Source organism: Ovis aries, chromosome 3, assembly GCF_016772045.2.
Source record: "Ovis aries strain OAR_USU_Benz2616 breed Rambouillet chromosome 3, ARS-UI_Ramb_v3.0, whole genome shotgun sequence".
NCBI lineage: Eukaryota > Metazoa > Chordata > Mammalia > Artiodactyla > Bovidae > Ovis > Ovis aries.
The window spans coordinates 148582061-148598981 of record NC_056056.1 but is presented as its reverse complement, the minus strand read 5'-3'; the positions used below and the strand labels follow the sequence as shown (position 1 = coordinate 148598981).

Below are 16921 nucleotides of genomic sequence, written 5' to 3'. Positions count from 1 at the left end.
AATATTTAAATGACTAATCAACACTGAATTCAGTGAAGTTTATTTTCTTACTGGAAACTCCTTAAAATCCATTAGCTTCCTTCATCTCACGTTCAGTAGAGATGAGCATGTGATCACCATCTGTGTTCAGGTAAATCATTCTTTACCTACTTCTTTCCAGAATGAGCTGCCAAGCTCTTAAAGTTTGCTCTCTAGTCTACTGACTTGCATTTGATTGCTATCATCCTTTTGAGACCAACATTTTCCTTCTTTTCATTCTACTCGTACAATTCTATAATAGCCACAATTATGAATGTTAAATGACATGAACTTAAGAAACCAATAAAAGGAGGGGCAAAATGAGACACTATGGAAAAATGAGTTAGTAGAGTCCCCTGGCAGCAGCTGCTCATGATGATGACAGGGGCCTGATGATAGACAGTAACCAAAAGAAAACAGAAGGATGATTCTAAAAATCAGAGCAAATATCTAGACAAAGAGTTTAAAGAACCAACAAAGCACATATGATCTTTAAGATGGTCTCAAAGGTTAGAAGCAGTCTTGGCCATATCATTTCATCTTAAAATATGACTGAGTAATATGTATTCTGAAAAGGCAAGAAAACAGCAAAATGTTTCTGTAAAAAATACTTACTGCAGGATTACACGTAATAGTGAAAATAGAACCAGCCAAAATGTTCATCAGTAAATGTCTGGACAAGTAAACTGCATTTCTTTGAATAATGAAAATTATGTAACCATTAAAATTAATGAAAGAATATCTATATATTTAGTGGCATTGAAAGATATCTAAATAATACAAGTAACTAGAAAGTATTTGAGATAGTAAAAATATTGAGATTCCATATACAGGTATATATTTAAAGAAAAGGGATCTGCAAATGCATTTACAGTTTTGGTTCTTTGTGCATATGTGTATGTTTTGGTGCTGGGGTTACAGGGAACTTTCACTTTATAAATGCATGTATTATTTAAAGTTTATAATAAGAATGCATTTCTCTTAAATGCAAGAAAAGAATACAGGTAATTGAGAAAGAGAATAAAAGAGAAAGGAAAACAAAGAATGAAAATAAAAAATCATGAAATACTGACTAACTTATAATAAAGTTAGATCTGAAAGTAACTGGTAAAAATTAAGGGAGTACCATTCTGAGAAAGAAGGAAATTTCCTAAAAACGATTCCTACAGAGGCCTTGAGCAATGGAAGAATGAAACTATGTTCTGTATGATTCATATGTCTGTTTTTAAATAATAACACTGTATGCAATCACCATGATAAACATGGTGAGGGAATCATTACATTCCACTTTTAAGTTTTTTCTCAGGAACCTCATTTTTATTATCTGGAAAAGTGTTTCAAGGAAATAAAAACCAAATGGGGCATAATAAATTTTGTTTGATAAAATAATAAATACTTAGAACTCCTCTAGCTCATGAGGAAAGGGAGTGGTTTAAGATTCTCCTTTTTTTAAACAGAAACACTACAGGTTATTTTATTGTACACATTTTACAGGAAAATGAGAAAGACTCCTAACAGCAAAGAACTTTTGTTTTTCATTAGGAGGAAAATTATAGCATTTTCAAATAAGACACTGATAGCTTTTGTTATCAAAAATATCTATAAACCATTATAGCATGTATACTGTATTGTTTTCAGCTACTTAAGACATTTTTCTTTTTAAATACTTGTGATGTTCATAAAGTCTCTGGTTATAACTCAGTTATAGACTGACTCCAGCTTCTCTGTGGATAAGGAGTTGAATTTAAAGATAATAGCTTAATATGCCTGATTCAGTATCAAAATAACAAGAATATTAAAAATTTTAGCTTTGGCAGCCTAAGCTTAGAAATATGAGTCCATGAACAAATAAAGGGAGCCATAATTAGGTAAAGATCCATGTAATATGGGGCTGCCCAGGTGGCTCTATTGTAAAGAATCCACTTGCCAATGCAGGAGATGTAGGAGATGCAGGTTCAATCCCTAGGTCAGGAAGATCCCCTGGAGGAGGATATGTCAACCTGCTCCAGTATTATTGACTGGGAAATATGATGGAGAGAGGAGCCTGGCAGGCTACAGTCCATGGGGTTGCAAATAGTTAAGACATGACTGAGCATGCACACACAAATGTACACACACACACACACACCATGTACTATACAAAAAAACAACTGACAGAAATCTAAAGATCTGAGAAAGTCAGCCATGGAAATATATGAGGATCCCCCTGGAGTATATAAGACACCTATTCCACAGGAGGATTTGAAAGAATGCCCATATATCTTACCCAGAATTTCAACAAGGTAAAGTAATTACTTTATATATTTTTAATAAATAGCAAATAATCTATAATATGCAAAGCAGTGCTGGGGATAGTGCTCAGGCCACACTCTAAACAGATTTAATCTGATTTCCTGATAATATCTATTTAGTACAACCATAGCACCCAACATCATGTTATGAATGTAGTCTTTAAACATCTTTTTTTTCCCCCAAATACAAGGTTTCCTGGAACTTACAAATCAAAACGAAGATTCTCTTTTTCTTCAAAAAAGTAGTCCAGAATAAATTTTCTTACAAAATCAGGATTTAAAGTATTATCAATTACTTCAGTCCTTCCAAACTGTTGAGACAAAAAAAAAAAAAAAAAGACAGGTTAAAAGCAAACTTTGCATGGTTACTTATTGCAGTATAGAACTTATTATTAATATATTTCCTTGAAAACACAATAAATATTCAAATGCTTGATAGAGCCCTTCAGAAAAGATTTTAAAGATCAAATCATCCCTCTTCAACACTCAGGGAATTCAGAAAATGAGCCCTGAGTTCATACAAATTTATTAGAAAAGCAGCTTCTGAAAATTCACATAACAACTGTATACTTCCTCCACTTTTTCCCCACTTGAAAGCCAAATCTTTTTCCATTCAAAAGAAGTTATTTCTACCTTTAGTTTATCACAAATATTCTTCTTAACCTAGTGCATAACTAAGCCAACCAATGCATATTCTTACAACTGGAGGGTACAGATGTAAGAATATGTGTTCATATTCAGTTCATAATCAAGTAGTCGTCTACATAGAATAGTTTCTTAGCTATGTTCTGGGAAGAACTTTCTTATAATATATTACACACTTCAGTCATTTTTTTCTTGTTTTCTTCTCTTTTAATTCTTAAAGTATCTAGAGAGTCAAAATGAGACCTATGCTTCTTGCATGTTTTTAAGCTACTGTACTATTTTTGCTTAAAAAAAAAAAGTTTTTCATCTCAGGGGAAATGGAAACCAGTAAATAAAACTCCATATCTAGTACTCTTTCCTTGCAATGTGAAGGAAGGTCATCTGCACTGCTTTCAAAGATGATCAAAAATACAAATCTCATATCTCTTTTTTTGTTTTTGGCTTTCCTTCTTCCCCTTCTAAAGAATTCTAAAGAGGGAATCTTAACCTTTAGTTCTGAATAATATTATCAGTTCACTTCAGTTCAGTTAAGTGGCTCAGTCATGTCCAAAACTTTGTGACCCCATGGACTGCAGCACACCAGACTTCCCTGTCCATCACCAATTTCCCGAAGCTTGCTCAAACTCATATCCATCCAGTCAGTGATGCCTTCCAACCATCTCATCCTCTGTCATCCTCTTCTCCTTCTGCCTTCAGTCTTTTCCAGCATCAGGGTCTTTCCCAATGAGACACTTATTTGCATCTTGAGAACCACATGAAAATATTATGCATGCTGTCTTATCAGAGAACTAACTTACTAAAGTTCAAAGAAAAACTTTTTATTAGGAATAATAAAACAACTAAAATCTGCCTGCGAATGCAAAAGATGCAGGTTCAGTCCCTGGGCCGGAAATCCCAGGGAGAAGACTGATTCCCAGGTTCAATCCCATGGAGAAGAAATGGCAACCCACTCCAGTAGAATACTGTCTGGGAAATCCCATGGATAGAAGACCCTGGTAGGCTACAGTCATAGGATCACAAAAGAGTCCAGCACAACTTAGCGACTAAACAACAAGAAAATTATCAATCCATCATAAAGTAAAGGTCATGAGTTTATCACATAAATTGTGATAATAAAACTATGATAGAAAATATTGATGATGAAGATTCATCATGGCTATTATTAACTATCCAAAAAAGAACTATTTTGCAGAAGCTTATGCATTGGGCAATGTTTTATATCTTGGACCAAAATTATAAAGGTGAAGTCGCTCAGTCGTGTCCGACTCTTTGCAACCCCATGGACTGTAGCCTACCAGGCTCCTCCGTCCAGGGGATTCTCCAGGCAAGAATACTAGAGTGGGTTGCCATTTCCTTCTCCAGAGGATCTTCCCGACCCAGGGATCGAACCCAGGTCTCCCACATTGGAGGCAGACACTTTAACCAAATCATAACCCAGGTAACTAATTCAACATTTCAAAACTATTAAACATTTATCTGAACAATAATGGTAATTACAGTCACCATTTATTGAGTACTCTACTTTGTTCTTCCCTGGTGGCTCAGACGGTAATCTGCCTGCCAGTGTGAGAGATGTAAGAGACATGGGTTTGATCCCTGGTTTGGGAAGATGCCCTGGATACTGGAATGGCAACTGTATTGCTGATGCTACTCACAGTGCCAATTGTCTTGCTGTTCACACTGTCTGTACTGTTGGCTGAACCCACGGCAGACAAAGCACAAAGTAAAAGGCTGGAAGAAGACCTGAGGAGAGGTAGGAACTGCAGACACATTTATTCTCTCCTGGCTGACACAGAAGACAAAGCAGCAGCCACAGCACAACCTAACACAACACAAACCTCTCTCCTGGCTGGCACAGAGGCCATAACAGCATTCACTCCTGGCTGAAGCAGCAGCTGCAGCAGTAGACACACTATATTCTCTCTTCTCGTGGCTGACTCAGCAGACACAGCTGTGAGGCAGCAGTAATGCCCGCTGCTTTTTAGGTAGAGCTCATATATCAGTGTGCATATATTACAGCCCAAAGTAGCCTGTGACCAAACAAGTACCTCATGTTGCATATGTGCAGTGCTACAAATGACCTCAGCTGTAACACAGTATTTACAAAATGTGAGGTGAGTGAGCCTGAACAGCCTTCTTGGCTAATTTGCTCTCTCCCCACAGCAGCCTCTTGCAGTTTTCTTGCCTGGAATTCCCACTGACAGACTATGGTCCATGGGGTCACAAAGAATCAGGCACAATTGAGAGACTAACACTTTCACTTTCACTTACTTTGTTCTAAGCACTTGTCACACATTACTTTAAATCTTTATCATAACTCCATAAGGTAGGTATTAGTATTCTTGTTTAAAGATGAGAAAATTGATGTATAGTGTCCCAACCTAATCCACTTTGGTTACAAAATCTACTTTCATTCTTTCTAGGACTCTTCTCTATTTCAGCATAGAATATATTAGGCCCTGGGAAGATTCAAAAATAAGCCTATCCTTGGTCGTTAATTTTAAAGAAATGGGAATAAGGACATGTACCAAATAACCCAGGAGAACCCACGCACCCAACAAAAGCAGTGCAGAGGTCAAGAAGTAAAAATCTGAATCAGACAGAATCAGGGCCCTCCCAGCCTTTGTCCTGCCAGGAGGCAAGATGGTCCTCAGACCAAAGCAAAATGTATCAAATGAGCAAATGTATAACACTCTCAAAGAGAAACTCAGCCAGTACCCATATTCCTCAGCACTCGAATCCTTCTTGTGGATTTTAACACAAACCCTCACTCAGAAGGAAGACGATAGAGTGGAATTCTCACGGTAAGGTTTGCTGAGTTGCATGTAAGCCAGCAATTTGGGCCACAGCTCAATTCAGTTCAGTTGCTCAGTTGTGTCTGACTCTTTCCGACCCATGGACCACAGCACACCAGGCTACTCTGTCCCTCACCAACTCCCAGAGCTTGCTCAAACTCATGTCCATCGAGTTGGTAATGCCATCCAACCATCTCTTTCTCTGTCATCCCCTTCTCCTCCTGTCTTCAATCTTTCCTAGCATCAGAGTCTTTTCCAATGAGACAGTTCTTCGCATCAGGTGGCCAAAGTATTGGAGCTTCAATTTCAGCATCAGTCCTTCCAATGAATATCCAGGACTGGTTTCCTTTAGGACTGACTGGTTTCATCTGCTTGCAGTCCAAGGGACTCTCGTGTCTTCTTCAATACCATGGTTCAAAATTATTAATTCTTCAGTGCTCAGCTTTCTTTATGGTCCAACTCTCACATCCATACATGACCACTGGAAAAACCATAGCTTGAACTAGATAGACTTTTGTTGCCAAAGTCAAGCCTCTGCTTCTGCTTTTTAATATCCTGTTTAAGTAGGTCATAGCTTTTCTTCCGCAGAGAAATCATCTTTTAATTTAATGGCTGCAGTCACCTTCTGCAGAGACTTTGGAGCTCAAGAAAATAAAGTCTGTCACTGTTTCCATTGTTTTCCCATCTATTTGCCATGAAGTGATGGGACCTGATGCCATTATCTTAGGTTTTTTGAATGTTGAGTTTTAAGCCAACTTTTTTTACTCTCCTCTTTCACATTCATCAAGAGGCTCTTCAGCATCTTTTCATTTACTGATATAAGGGTGGTATCATCTGCATTTCTGAGGTTATCGATATTTCTCCTAGCAGTCTTGATCCCAGCTTGCGCTTCATCCAGCCCAGAATTTCACATGATGAAAGTTAAGTTATATAAGTTAAACTTATATAAGTTTATGCATATAAGTTAAATAAATAAGGTGACAATAGACAGCCTTGACATACTCCTTTCCAGATTTGGAACCAGTCTGTTGCTCAATGTCTGGTTCTAACTGTTGCTTCTTGACCTGCATACAGATTTCTCAGGAGGTAGGTAAGGTGGTCTGGTATGCCCATCTCTTGAAGAATTTTCCACAGTTTGTTGTGATCTGCAGTCAAAGGCTTTGACATAGTCCATAAAGCAGAAGTAAATATTTTTCTGGGACACTCTTGCTTTTGATGATCCAACAGATGTTGGCAATTTGATCTCTGGTTGCTGTGCCTTTTCTAAATTCAGCTTGAATATCTGGAAGAAGGGCCTCTGAGCCATTAAAACAAGTTTGTCTTAAGGGACAATGGCTTTTCAGCAATATGGGTGGCTGAGGATACTCTGCTATCTCAACAGAAGATTAACATGAAGCCATTAAAATTTTAGCTAAGCATCTATCAAATATGAACATCTAATATGCCTCCTGACACATAGCCCTGAAATTGCTTTTAACAGTGTCACTAGTGACCTTCATATTGCTAAATTAAGTGGTCACATTTCAGCTTTCATTATATCAGACTATCAGTAGCATTGAACAGAGTTGCCCATTTCCTCCTTTTTGAAGCAGCCTCTTCCGATTCTTTGACACCACATTCCCCGGTTTTTCTCTTCTTAGATTCTCAGATATGCAACCTCTCGTCAGTACAATTCCAGGCCTTCTTCATCTGCCTATATTCACTCTTCTATTAGATTACTTACTCTGTTCTTTGGCTTTAAATCCCATCTACATGATGATAAATTCCAGATGTGTATCATCAACTCAGATTTGCCTCTAAGTAAAGATGGATGAGTCATAGCAGGGAGCTCTGACAAAACATGATCCATTGGAGAAGGGAATGGCAAACCACTCCAGTATACTAACCATGAGAACCCCATGAACTGTATAAAAAGGCTAAAAGATATGACACTAAAAGATGAGTCCCCCAGGTTGGAAGGCATCCAATATGCTGCTGGGAAAGAGCAGAGAACAACAACTAATAGTTCCAGAAAGAATGAAATGGCAGGCCAAAGCAGAAATGACCCTCAGTTTTGGATGTGCTTAGTGATGAAAGTAAAATCCAATGCTGAAAAGAAGAGTTTTCCATAGGAACTTAGAATGTTAGGATCATAAATTAAGGTAAATTGGATGTGGTTAAGCAGGAGATGACAAGAGTAAATAAACATTGACATATTAGGAATCAGTGAACTAAAATAGATGGGAATAGATGAATTTAACTCAGATGACTATTATATCTACTACTGCGGGCAAGAATCCCTTAGAAGAAATGGAGTAGCCCTCATAATTAACAAAAGAGTCTGAAATGCAGTACTTGCATGTAACCTTGAAAATGACAGAATGATCTCAGTTCATCTCCAGAGCAACCCATTCAATATCACAGTAATGCAGCTCTATGCTCCAACCACAGATGTAGAAGAAGCTGAAGTTTATAAGTTCTATGAAAACCTAGAAGATCTCCTAGAATTAATAGCAAAAAAACATGTCTTATTCATCATAGGGGACTGGAAGCCAAAAGTAGGAAGTCAAGAGATTCCTGGAGTAACAGGCAAGTTTGGCCTCAAAGTACAAAATGAAACAGGGCGAAAGCTAACAGAATTCTGCCACGAGAACATGCTGGTCATAGCAAACATCCTTTTTCAACAATACAAGAGAGAACTTTACACATGGGTTTCACCAAATGGTCATACCAAAATCAGATTGATTACATTCTTTGTAGACAAAGATGGAGAAGCTATATCCAGTCAGCAGAAACAAGACCTGGAGCTGGCTGTGGGTCAGATCATCATCACAGCAAAAATCAGGCTTAAACTAAAGAAGGCAGGGAAAACCACTAGGCCAGTCAGATATGACTTAAATGAAATCCCCCATAAATATACAGTGGAGATGACAAATAGAATCAAGAGACTAGATCTAGTAAACAGAGTACCTGAAGAACTAAGGACAGAGGTCCATCATATTGTAGAGGAGGCAGTGAACAACACCATCCCAAAGAAAAAGAATGCAAGAAGACAAAGTGGTTGTCTGACAAAGAAGACAAACTAGTTGTCTTTACAAAGAGCGGAGGAAAGAAGAGAAGCAAAAAGCAAGGGAGAAAGGGAAAGGTACACTCATTAAATGCAGAGTTCCACAGAATGGCAAGGAGAGACAATGCCTTCTTCAATGAACTATGCAAAGAAACAGAGAAAAACTAAAGAAAGGATAAGATTAGTAATATCTTTAAGGAAACTGGAAAAATCAAAGGAATATTTCATGCAAAGATGGGCACAATAAAGGACAGAAACAGTAAAGACCTAACAGAAGCAGAAGAGATCAAGATGAGATGGAAAGGATACACGGAAGGACTGTACAAAAAGGATCTCAATGACCCAGATAACCACAATGGTGATCTCTCACTCAGAGCCAGACATTCTGGAGTGTGAAGTCAAGTGGGTGTGAGGAAGCTCTGCTGCCAATAAAGCTAGTGGAGGTGATGGAACTCCAGCTAAGCTATTTAAAATCTTAAAAGATGATGCTATTAAAGCACTGCACTCAATACGTTAGCAAATTGGAAAACCCAGCAGTGGCCACAGGAGTGGAAAAGTTCAATCTTCATCCCAATTCCCAAGAAGGGCAGTACTAAAGAATGTCCAAATCACTGGACAATTGTATTCATCTCCAAGGCTACTAAGGTTATGTTCAAAAAGCTGGGTTTAGAAAAAGCAGAGAAACTAGAGAGCAAATTGCTAACATTTGCTGGATCATACAAAGCAAGGGAATTCCAGAAAAACATCTACCTCTGTTTCATTGACTACACTAGAGCCTTTGACCGTGTGGATCATAACAAACTGTGGAAAACTCTTAAAGAGATGGGAATATCAGATAATCTTACCTCTTTTCCTGAGAAACTGGTATGCTGTTAAAGAAGCAACAGTTAGAACCCTGTATGGAACAACTGACTGGCTCAGGACTGAGAAAGGAGTATGACAAGGCTGTTTATTGTCACTTTGTTTAGATATCTTATATGCAGAGCACATCATGCAAAAATGCCAGGCTGGATGAAGCAGAAGCTGGAATCAAGATTGCAGGGAGAAATATCAACAACCTCCGACATGCAGATGATACCACTCTAATGGCAGAAAGCAAAGAGGAACTAAAGAGCCTCTTTATGAAGGTGAAGGAGAAGAGTGAAAAAGCTGGCTTAAAACTCAATATTAAAAAAAAACAAAAACAAAAACAAAAAACTAAGATGATGTCATCTGGTCCCATCACTTCATGGCAAATAGAAGGGGAAAAGGTGGAAGCAGTGACCAATTTCTTCTTCTTGGGCTCTAAAATCAATGTGGATGGTGACTTGCAGCCAGGAAATTAGAAGACTGCTTCTTGGCAGGAAAACTATGACAATCCTAGACACTGTGTTTAAAAGCAGAGACATCACTTTGCTGACAAAGATCCATAGAGTCAAATCTATGGTCTTTACAATAGTCATGTACAGATGTGACAGCTGGAAAATAAAGAAGGCAGTGAAGTGAAAGTCACTCAGGTGTGTCTGACTCTTTGCGACCCTGTGTACTATATAATAGTCCATGGAATTCTCCAGGCCAGAATACTGGAGTGGATAGCCTTTCCCTTCTCCAGGTGATCTTCCCAACCCAGGGACCAAACCCAGGTTTCCCTCAGTACAGGAAGATTTTTTAACAGCTGAGCCACAAAGGAAGGACAAAAATACTGGAGTGGGTACTCTATCCCTTCTCCAGTGAATCTTCTTGACCCAGGAATCAAACAGGGGTCTCCTGCACTGCAGGTGAATTCTTTACCAACTGTACTATCAGGGAAGCCAAAGAAGGCAGAACACTGAACAACTGATGCTTTTGAACTGTGATTCTGGAAAAGACTCTTGAAAATCCCTTGGAAAGCAAGGAGATCAAACCAGTTAATCCTAAAGGAAAGCACCCCCGAATACTCTTTCTTAGAACTGATGTTGAAGCTGAAGCTCCAATATTTTGGCCACCGTATGTGAAAAGCAGACTCATTAGAAAAGACCATGATGCTGGGAAAGATTGAAGGCAGAAACAGAAGAGGGTGACAGAGGATGAGATGGTTGGATGGAATCACAGATTCAAGGGACATGAACTTGGGCAAACTCCAGGAGGTGGTGAGGGACAGGGAAGCCTGGCATGCTGCAGTCTATGGGGTTACGACATGACGTGGTGGCTAAACAACAACAACAAAGACTCATGCATACAACTATCTTGTTGACTTATACCTGTGGTTTTCTTATGGGGTCCTCACAATTAACATTTAACCTGAAATATTTATTTTATACCACAGCTACCATCCCAGTGCTTTCTGACATAGGGTGGTGTCATTGGCACATCTTAAGTTACTGGTATTTTTCCCGGAATTCTTGATTCCAGCTCGTGCTTCATCCAGCCCGGCATTTTGCATGATGTACTCTGCATATAAGTTAAATAAGCAGAGTGACAATATACAGCGTTGACATACTCCTTTCCAAATTTGGAACCAGTCCGTTGTTCTATGTCCTGTTCTAACTGTTGCTTCTTGACCTGCATATAGATTTCTCAGGAGGCAGGTAAGATAGTCTGGTATTCCCATCTCTTTAAGAATTTTCCAATACAATCCCAAAGAAAGGCAATGACAAAGAATGTTTGGCATTCCAATCCCAAAGAAAGACAATGTCAAAAGAATGCTCAAACTACTGTACAATTGCACTCACCTCACACACTAGCACAGTAATGCTTTAAATTCTTCAAGCCAGGCTTCAACAGTTTGTGAACCGTGAACTTCCAGATGTTCAATCTGGATTTTAAAAAGGCAGAGGAACCAGAGACCAAAATGCCAATATCCACTGCATCATCACAAAAGCAAGAGAGTTCCAAGAAAACATCTACTTCTGCTTTATTGAGTACATCAAAGACTTTGACTGTGTGGATCACAGTAAACTGTGGAAAATTATGACACCACTCTTATGGCAGAAAGCGAAGAAGAACTAAAGAGCATCTTGATGAAAGTGAAATAAGAAAGTGAAAAAATTGCCTTAAAACTCAACATTCAAAAAACTAAGATCATGGCATCCAGTCCCATCACTTCATGGCAATTAGATGGGGAAATAGTGGAAACAGTAACTTTATTTTGGGGGCTCCATAATCACTGCAAATGGTGACTGGAATCATGAAATTAAAAGATGCTTGCTCATTGGAAGAAAAGTTATGACCAACCTAGACAGCATATTAAGAAGCAAAGACATTACTTTATCAACAAAGGTCCATCTAGTCAAGGCAATGGTTTTTCCAGTAGTCATGTATGGATGGGATAGTTGGACTATAAAGAAAGCTGAGTGCTAAAGAGTTGATGCATTTGAACTGTTATGTTGGAAAAGACTTGGGAGTTCCTTGGACTGCAAGGAGATCCAACCAGTCCATCCTAGAGGAAATCAGTCCTGAATATTCATTGGAAGAACTGATTCTAAGGCTGAAATTACTTTGCCCACCTGATGTCAAAGAACTGACTCATTGGAAAAGACCCTGATTCTGGGAGAGATTGCAGATGGGAGGGGAAGGGGATGACAGAGAATGAGATGGTTGGATGGCATTAATGACTTGATGGACATGAGTTTGAGCAAGCTCTGGGAGTTGATGATAGACAGGGAAGCTGGAGTGCTTCTGTCTATGAGGTCACAAAGAGTCAGACATGACTGAGTGACTGAAATGAACTGAAGAATTTTCCAGTTTGCTATGACTGCACAGTCTAAGGCTTTCATGTAGTCAATAAAGCAGAAAGAGATGTGGGGTTTTGTTTGTTTGTTTGTTTCGGAATTCTCTTGCTTTTTCTATGATCTAATGTATGTTGGTAATTTGATGTCTGGTTTCTCTGCCTTTTCTAAATCCAGCTTGAACATCTGAAAGTTCTCAGTTCGCATACTGTTGAAGCCCGCTTAGAGAATTTTGAGCATTATTTTGATAGTGTGTGAGATGAGTGCAATTGTGCAGTAGTTTAAACATCTTTGGCATTGCCTTTCTTTGGGACTGGAATGAAAACTGCCTTTCTACAGTCCTGTGGCCACTGCAGAGTTTTCCACATTTGGTGGCATATTGAGTGCAGCACTCTCAGAGCATATTTTTTAGGATTAGAAATAGTTCAGCTGGAATATCATCACCTCCACTAGCTTTGTTCATAGTGATGCTTCCTCAGGCCCACTTGACTTCACATTCCAGGATGTCTGGCTCTCACTGAGTGATCACCCCATCACAGTTATCTGGGTCATTATGATCCTTTTTTGTATAGTTTTGTGTATTCTTGCCACCACTTCCTGATATCTTCTGCTTCTGTTAGGTCCATAACATTTCTATCCTTTATTGTGCCTGTCTTTGCATGAAATTTTTCCTTGGTATCTCTAATTTTTGTGAAGAGATCTCTAGTCTTTCCCATTCTGTTGTTTTCCTCTATTTCTTTGCATTGTTCACTTAGCAAGGCTTTCTTTCCTTTCCTTTCTATTCTTCAGAATTCCTTATCAGATGTATATATCTTCCCTTCTCTCCCTTGCCTTTTACTTCTCTTCTTTTCTCAGCTATTTATAAGGCCTCCTCCAACAACCATTTTGCCTTTTTGCATTTTTTCTTCTCAGGGATGGTTTTGATCACTACCTCCTATACAATGTCATGAACTTTTGTCCATAGTTCTTCAGGCAATCTGTCTATCAGATCTAATCCTTTGCATCTGTTTGTCACTTTCACTATATAATTGTAAGGAATTTGATTTAGGTCATACCTGCATGGCCTAGTGGTTTTCCCTATTTTCTTCAATTTAGGTCTGAATTTGGCAATAAGGAGTTCATGATCTGAACCACAGTCAGATCCTGGTCTTGTTTTTGCTGAATGTATAGAGCTTCTCCATTTGGGGCTGCAAAGAATATAATCAATCTGATTTTATATTGACCATCCGGTGATGTCCGGTGTAGTCTTCTCTTGTGTTTTTGAAGACAGTGTTTGCTATGACCACTGTGTTCTCTTGGCTGTTAGCCTTTGCCCTGCTTCATTCTGTACTTTAAGGCCAAATTTGCCTGTTACTCCAGGTATCTTTTGACTTCCTACTTTTGCATTCCAGTCTCTGATGATGAAAAGAACTTTTTTTTTTTTTTTGATGTTAGATCTAGAAGATATTATAGGTCATTATGGAACCATTTGACTTCAGCTTCTTTGGCATTAGTGGTTGGGGCATAGACTTGGATTACTGTGGTACTGAATAGGTTGTCTTGGAAATGAACAGAGATTATTCTGTCATTTTTGAGACTGTACCCAAGTACTGGATTTTGAACTCTTTTGTTTACTATGAGTGCTACTCCTTTTCTTCTAAGTGATTCTTGCCCACAGTAGTGGATGTAATGGTCATCCTAATTAAATTCACCCAATCCAGTCCATTTTAATTCACTGATTCCTAAAATTTCAATGTTCACTCTTGCCATCTCCTGTCTGACCACTTCCAATTTACCTTGATTCACGACCTAACATTCCATTTTCCTATGCAATATTGTTCTTTACCACATCGGACTTTACTTCCATCTCCAGTCCATCTCCACATCCACAACTGGGCATTGTTTTCACTTTGGTTTGGTCTCTTCATTCTTTCTGGAGTTATTTCTCCACTCTTTCCCAGTATATATTGGGTACCTACCAACCTGGGGAGTCAGGGTGATATCATTCTGCCTTTTCATACTGTTCATGGGATTCTCAAGGGAAGAATACTGAAGTAGTTTGCCATTCCCTTCTCGAGTGGACCGCATTTTGTCAGAACTCTCCAGCATGACCCATCTGTCTTGGGTGGCCCTACATGGCATAGCTCATAGTTTCATTTGGATTAGACATGGCTGTGATCAAGGCGATCAGTTTGGTTAGTTTTCCGTGATTATGGTTTTCATTCTCTCTGCCCTCTAAGAAATAGGGATAAGAGGTTTGTGGAAGCTTCCTCATAAAAATTGCAAACTGGCATAATAAGAAATTTATAGATAAATTATGACAGTTCATCTCATAGAAAAAATGCTAATTTTTACCAGAGGGTGGAATTATTAACTATCAATCAAGTGATTAATCTTCTTGACTTAAATAAAATTTGTGTTGTTGTTTTGTCTAGTTGCTAAGTCATGTCTGATTCTTTGCAACCCCTATGGACTGCAGCATACCAGGCTTCCCTGTCCTTCACTATCTCCTGAAGTTTGCTCAAACTCAAGTTTAGGTCTTAGCTGATACCTTAAATCATAAAATAAAATTTTTATAATTCTTTGGAAAATGCACAGTTGCATATTATTCTGTGCAGGCTGTTGGGGTCCTTTAATGCACCAAGACCTGGTGGTCCTGAGGCGATGATAAGAAAGTGAAAGACAGAAAGAGGCTGATACTCCCTGGTTTAGGCAGAAAACCAATAGTCCTTGATATAGGACTTGCATCTCTTACAAAGGCACCGGGTGCCACCTCGAGAGAGTCTTAGAAGCCTGGGCAGGAGAGTGAGCAAGACCAGTCTCTGCGCTCCATGGAATCAGCCAAAGAGAGAGAGAAAGAGAAAGAGAAAGAAAGAAAGAAAGAAAGAAAGAAAGAAAGAAAGAAAGAAAGAAAGAAAGAAAGAAAGAAAGACAGACAGACACTGGGACCCAAGCTCTGATGGAGCAAAGGTGCTTTAATGATTTTTCTAAGAGCATATATAAGCTGTGGTACAAGAAGTTTCTTATGACTATGATAAAGATCAGAAAACCAAGCATATAGTAACTGTTACCAAAGGAACAAGGGATTAATAATGGTCACAAGGTCAGAAGACCATCCATATCTCAAGAAAGGGGATGGAGACTAAGCAGTTTTGTCGTAAAGAGAATGTTTACTAAAGGAGACTCAAGCCTGTCTCACACAACAACCTTGGTTCCTGGGAGCAGCGTGCTGCTCTGCTTGAAAAGAAACAAAGGACTTGTGAGAAACAGCATGTAGGAATCCTCCTGTTAAACACTCCCCAACAGCAGGCCACAAAGCGTTACAATTTTGAGGAAAGAGAAATATTAATATTTGGTAATTGTATACACCCAGAAACAGCTACTTAAAAAAACATTGCAACCAGTATCCTAAAACATCTTTTTCTGAATATCAACAATACTGAATTTTTAGAAGTACCCACACATGACTGAGCGACTGAACTGAACTGAATACACCTGATTACAATAATCTCTGGCACAAGGAACATATATAAATATGTGGACAGGAGAATGCTTTAACATAATTATATAGCATTAAATGTCCTTATCTCATAAATAGAAAACTGTTAGAAAAAAAAATTTTCTCCACAAATGTGAAAGTTTTAAGTTATTTGAAAAAGTATGTAAACTGTTAATTTTATTAGAAAACAAAATACTGTTTGTTGCAAAACTTTACACAAAAAAATAAAATACAATTCACAATCAAGTCATTGCAAGTTTTCCTTTGTTTTATACTTGAGCTAACTGGATAAATACCTGTTTTTTCCCTGTAGGAATAAGTCTTGCTGAAAATAACAGAATGGAAATAGTCTTGATTTTTAAATCAACTAATTGTTAAACTGCTCCACAAGAGCTATACTGGAAAGAACATTTATCTGTTGATTGCACCAAGCAAATGAACTCTGTTATGAGAAAAATGTTCATGAAGGTTTAATATATTGCGGAAGGCCAGAACAATCACTCTATCTCACATTCATTTGTCTAAATGAAAATCATGAAGAAAAAGAGCTCATGTGGACTACAGCACATTCTTTATATCAGTTATTAAATTAGAATTAAACCTGAGTAGCAGTGATATGGACTGAAGCCTACCAGGAGGAGCCTGGTAGGCTGCAGTCCATGGGGTCGCGAAGAGTCGGACATGACTGAGCGTCTTCACTTTCACTTTTCACTTTCATGCATTGGAGAAGGAAATGGCAACCCACTCCAGTGTTCTTGCCTGGAGAATCCCAGGGATGGTGGAGCCTCGTGGGCTTCCGACTATGGGGTTACACAGAGTCAGAAACGACTGAAGCGACTTAGCAGCAGCAGCAGTGATATACAGAGGAGAGTCTCCAGGGATTAGACAAGAAGATTAGATAAACTGAATACTGCAGACATAATATTAAGATAAATTTAGGTTAAAAAAGAAAGCTTTAGTTT

The 16921-nt window shown here is 38.5% G+C and overlaps 1 protein-coding gene across 2 annotated transcripts in view; it reads right to left on the bottom strand.

The window, feature by feature from the left end:
- Positions 1-16921, bottom strand: part of CPNE8 (copine 8) — a 261274-nt gene that overhangs the window by 170441 nt on the left and 73912 nt on the right. For both annotated transcript variants that reach the window (XM_060412779.1, XM_004006455.6), the window contains one exon: positions 2517-2620. Coding sequence is in view for 1 of the 2 variants with exons in the window: in XM_004006455.6 (XP_004006504.1) it covers positions 2517-2620 (104 nt within the window). In the remaining variant the exon portion in view is untranslated. The remainder of the gene's footprint in view (positions 1-2516; positions 2621-16921) is intronic.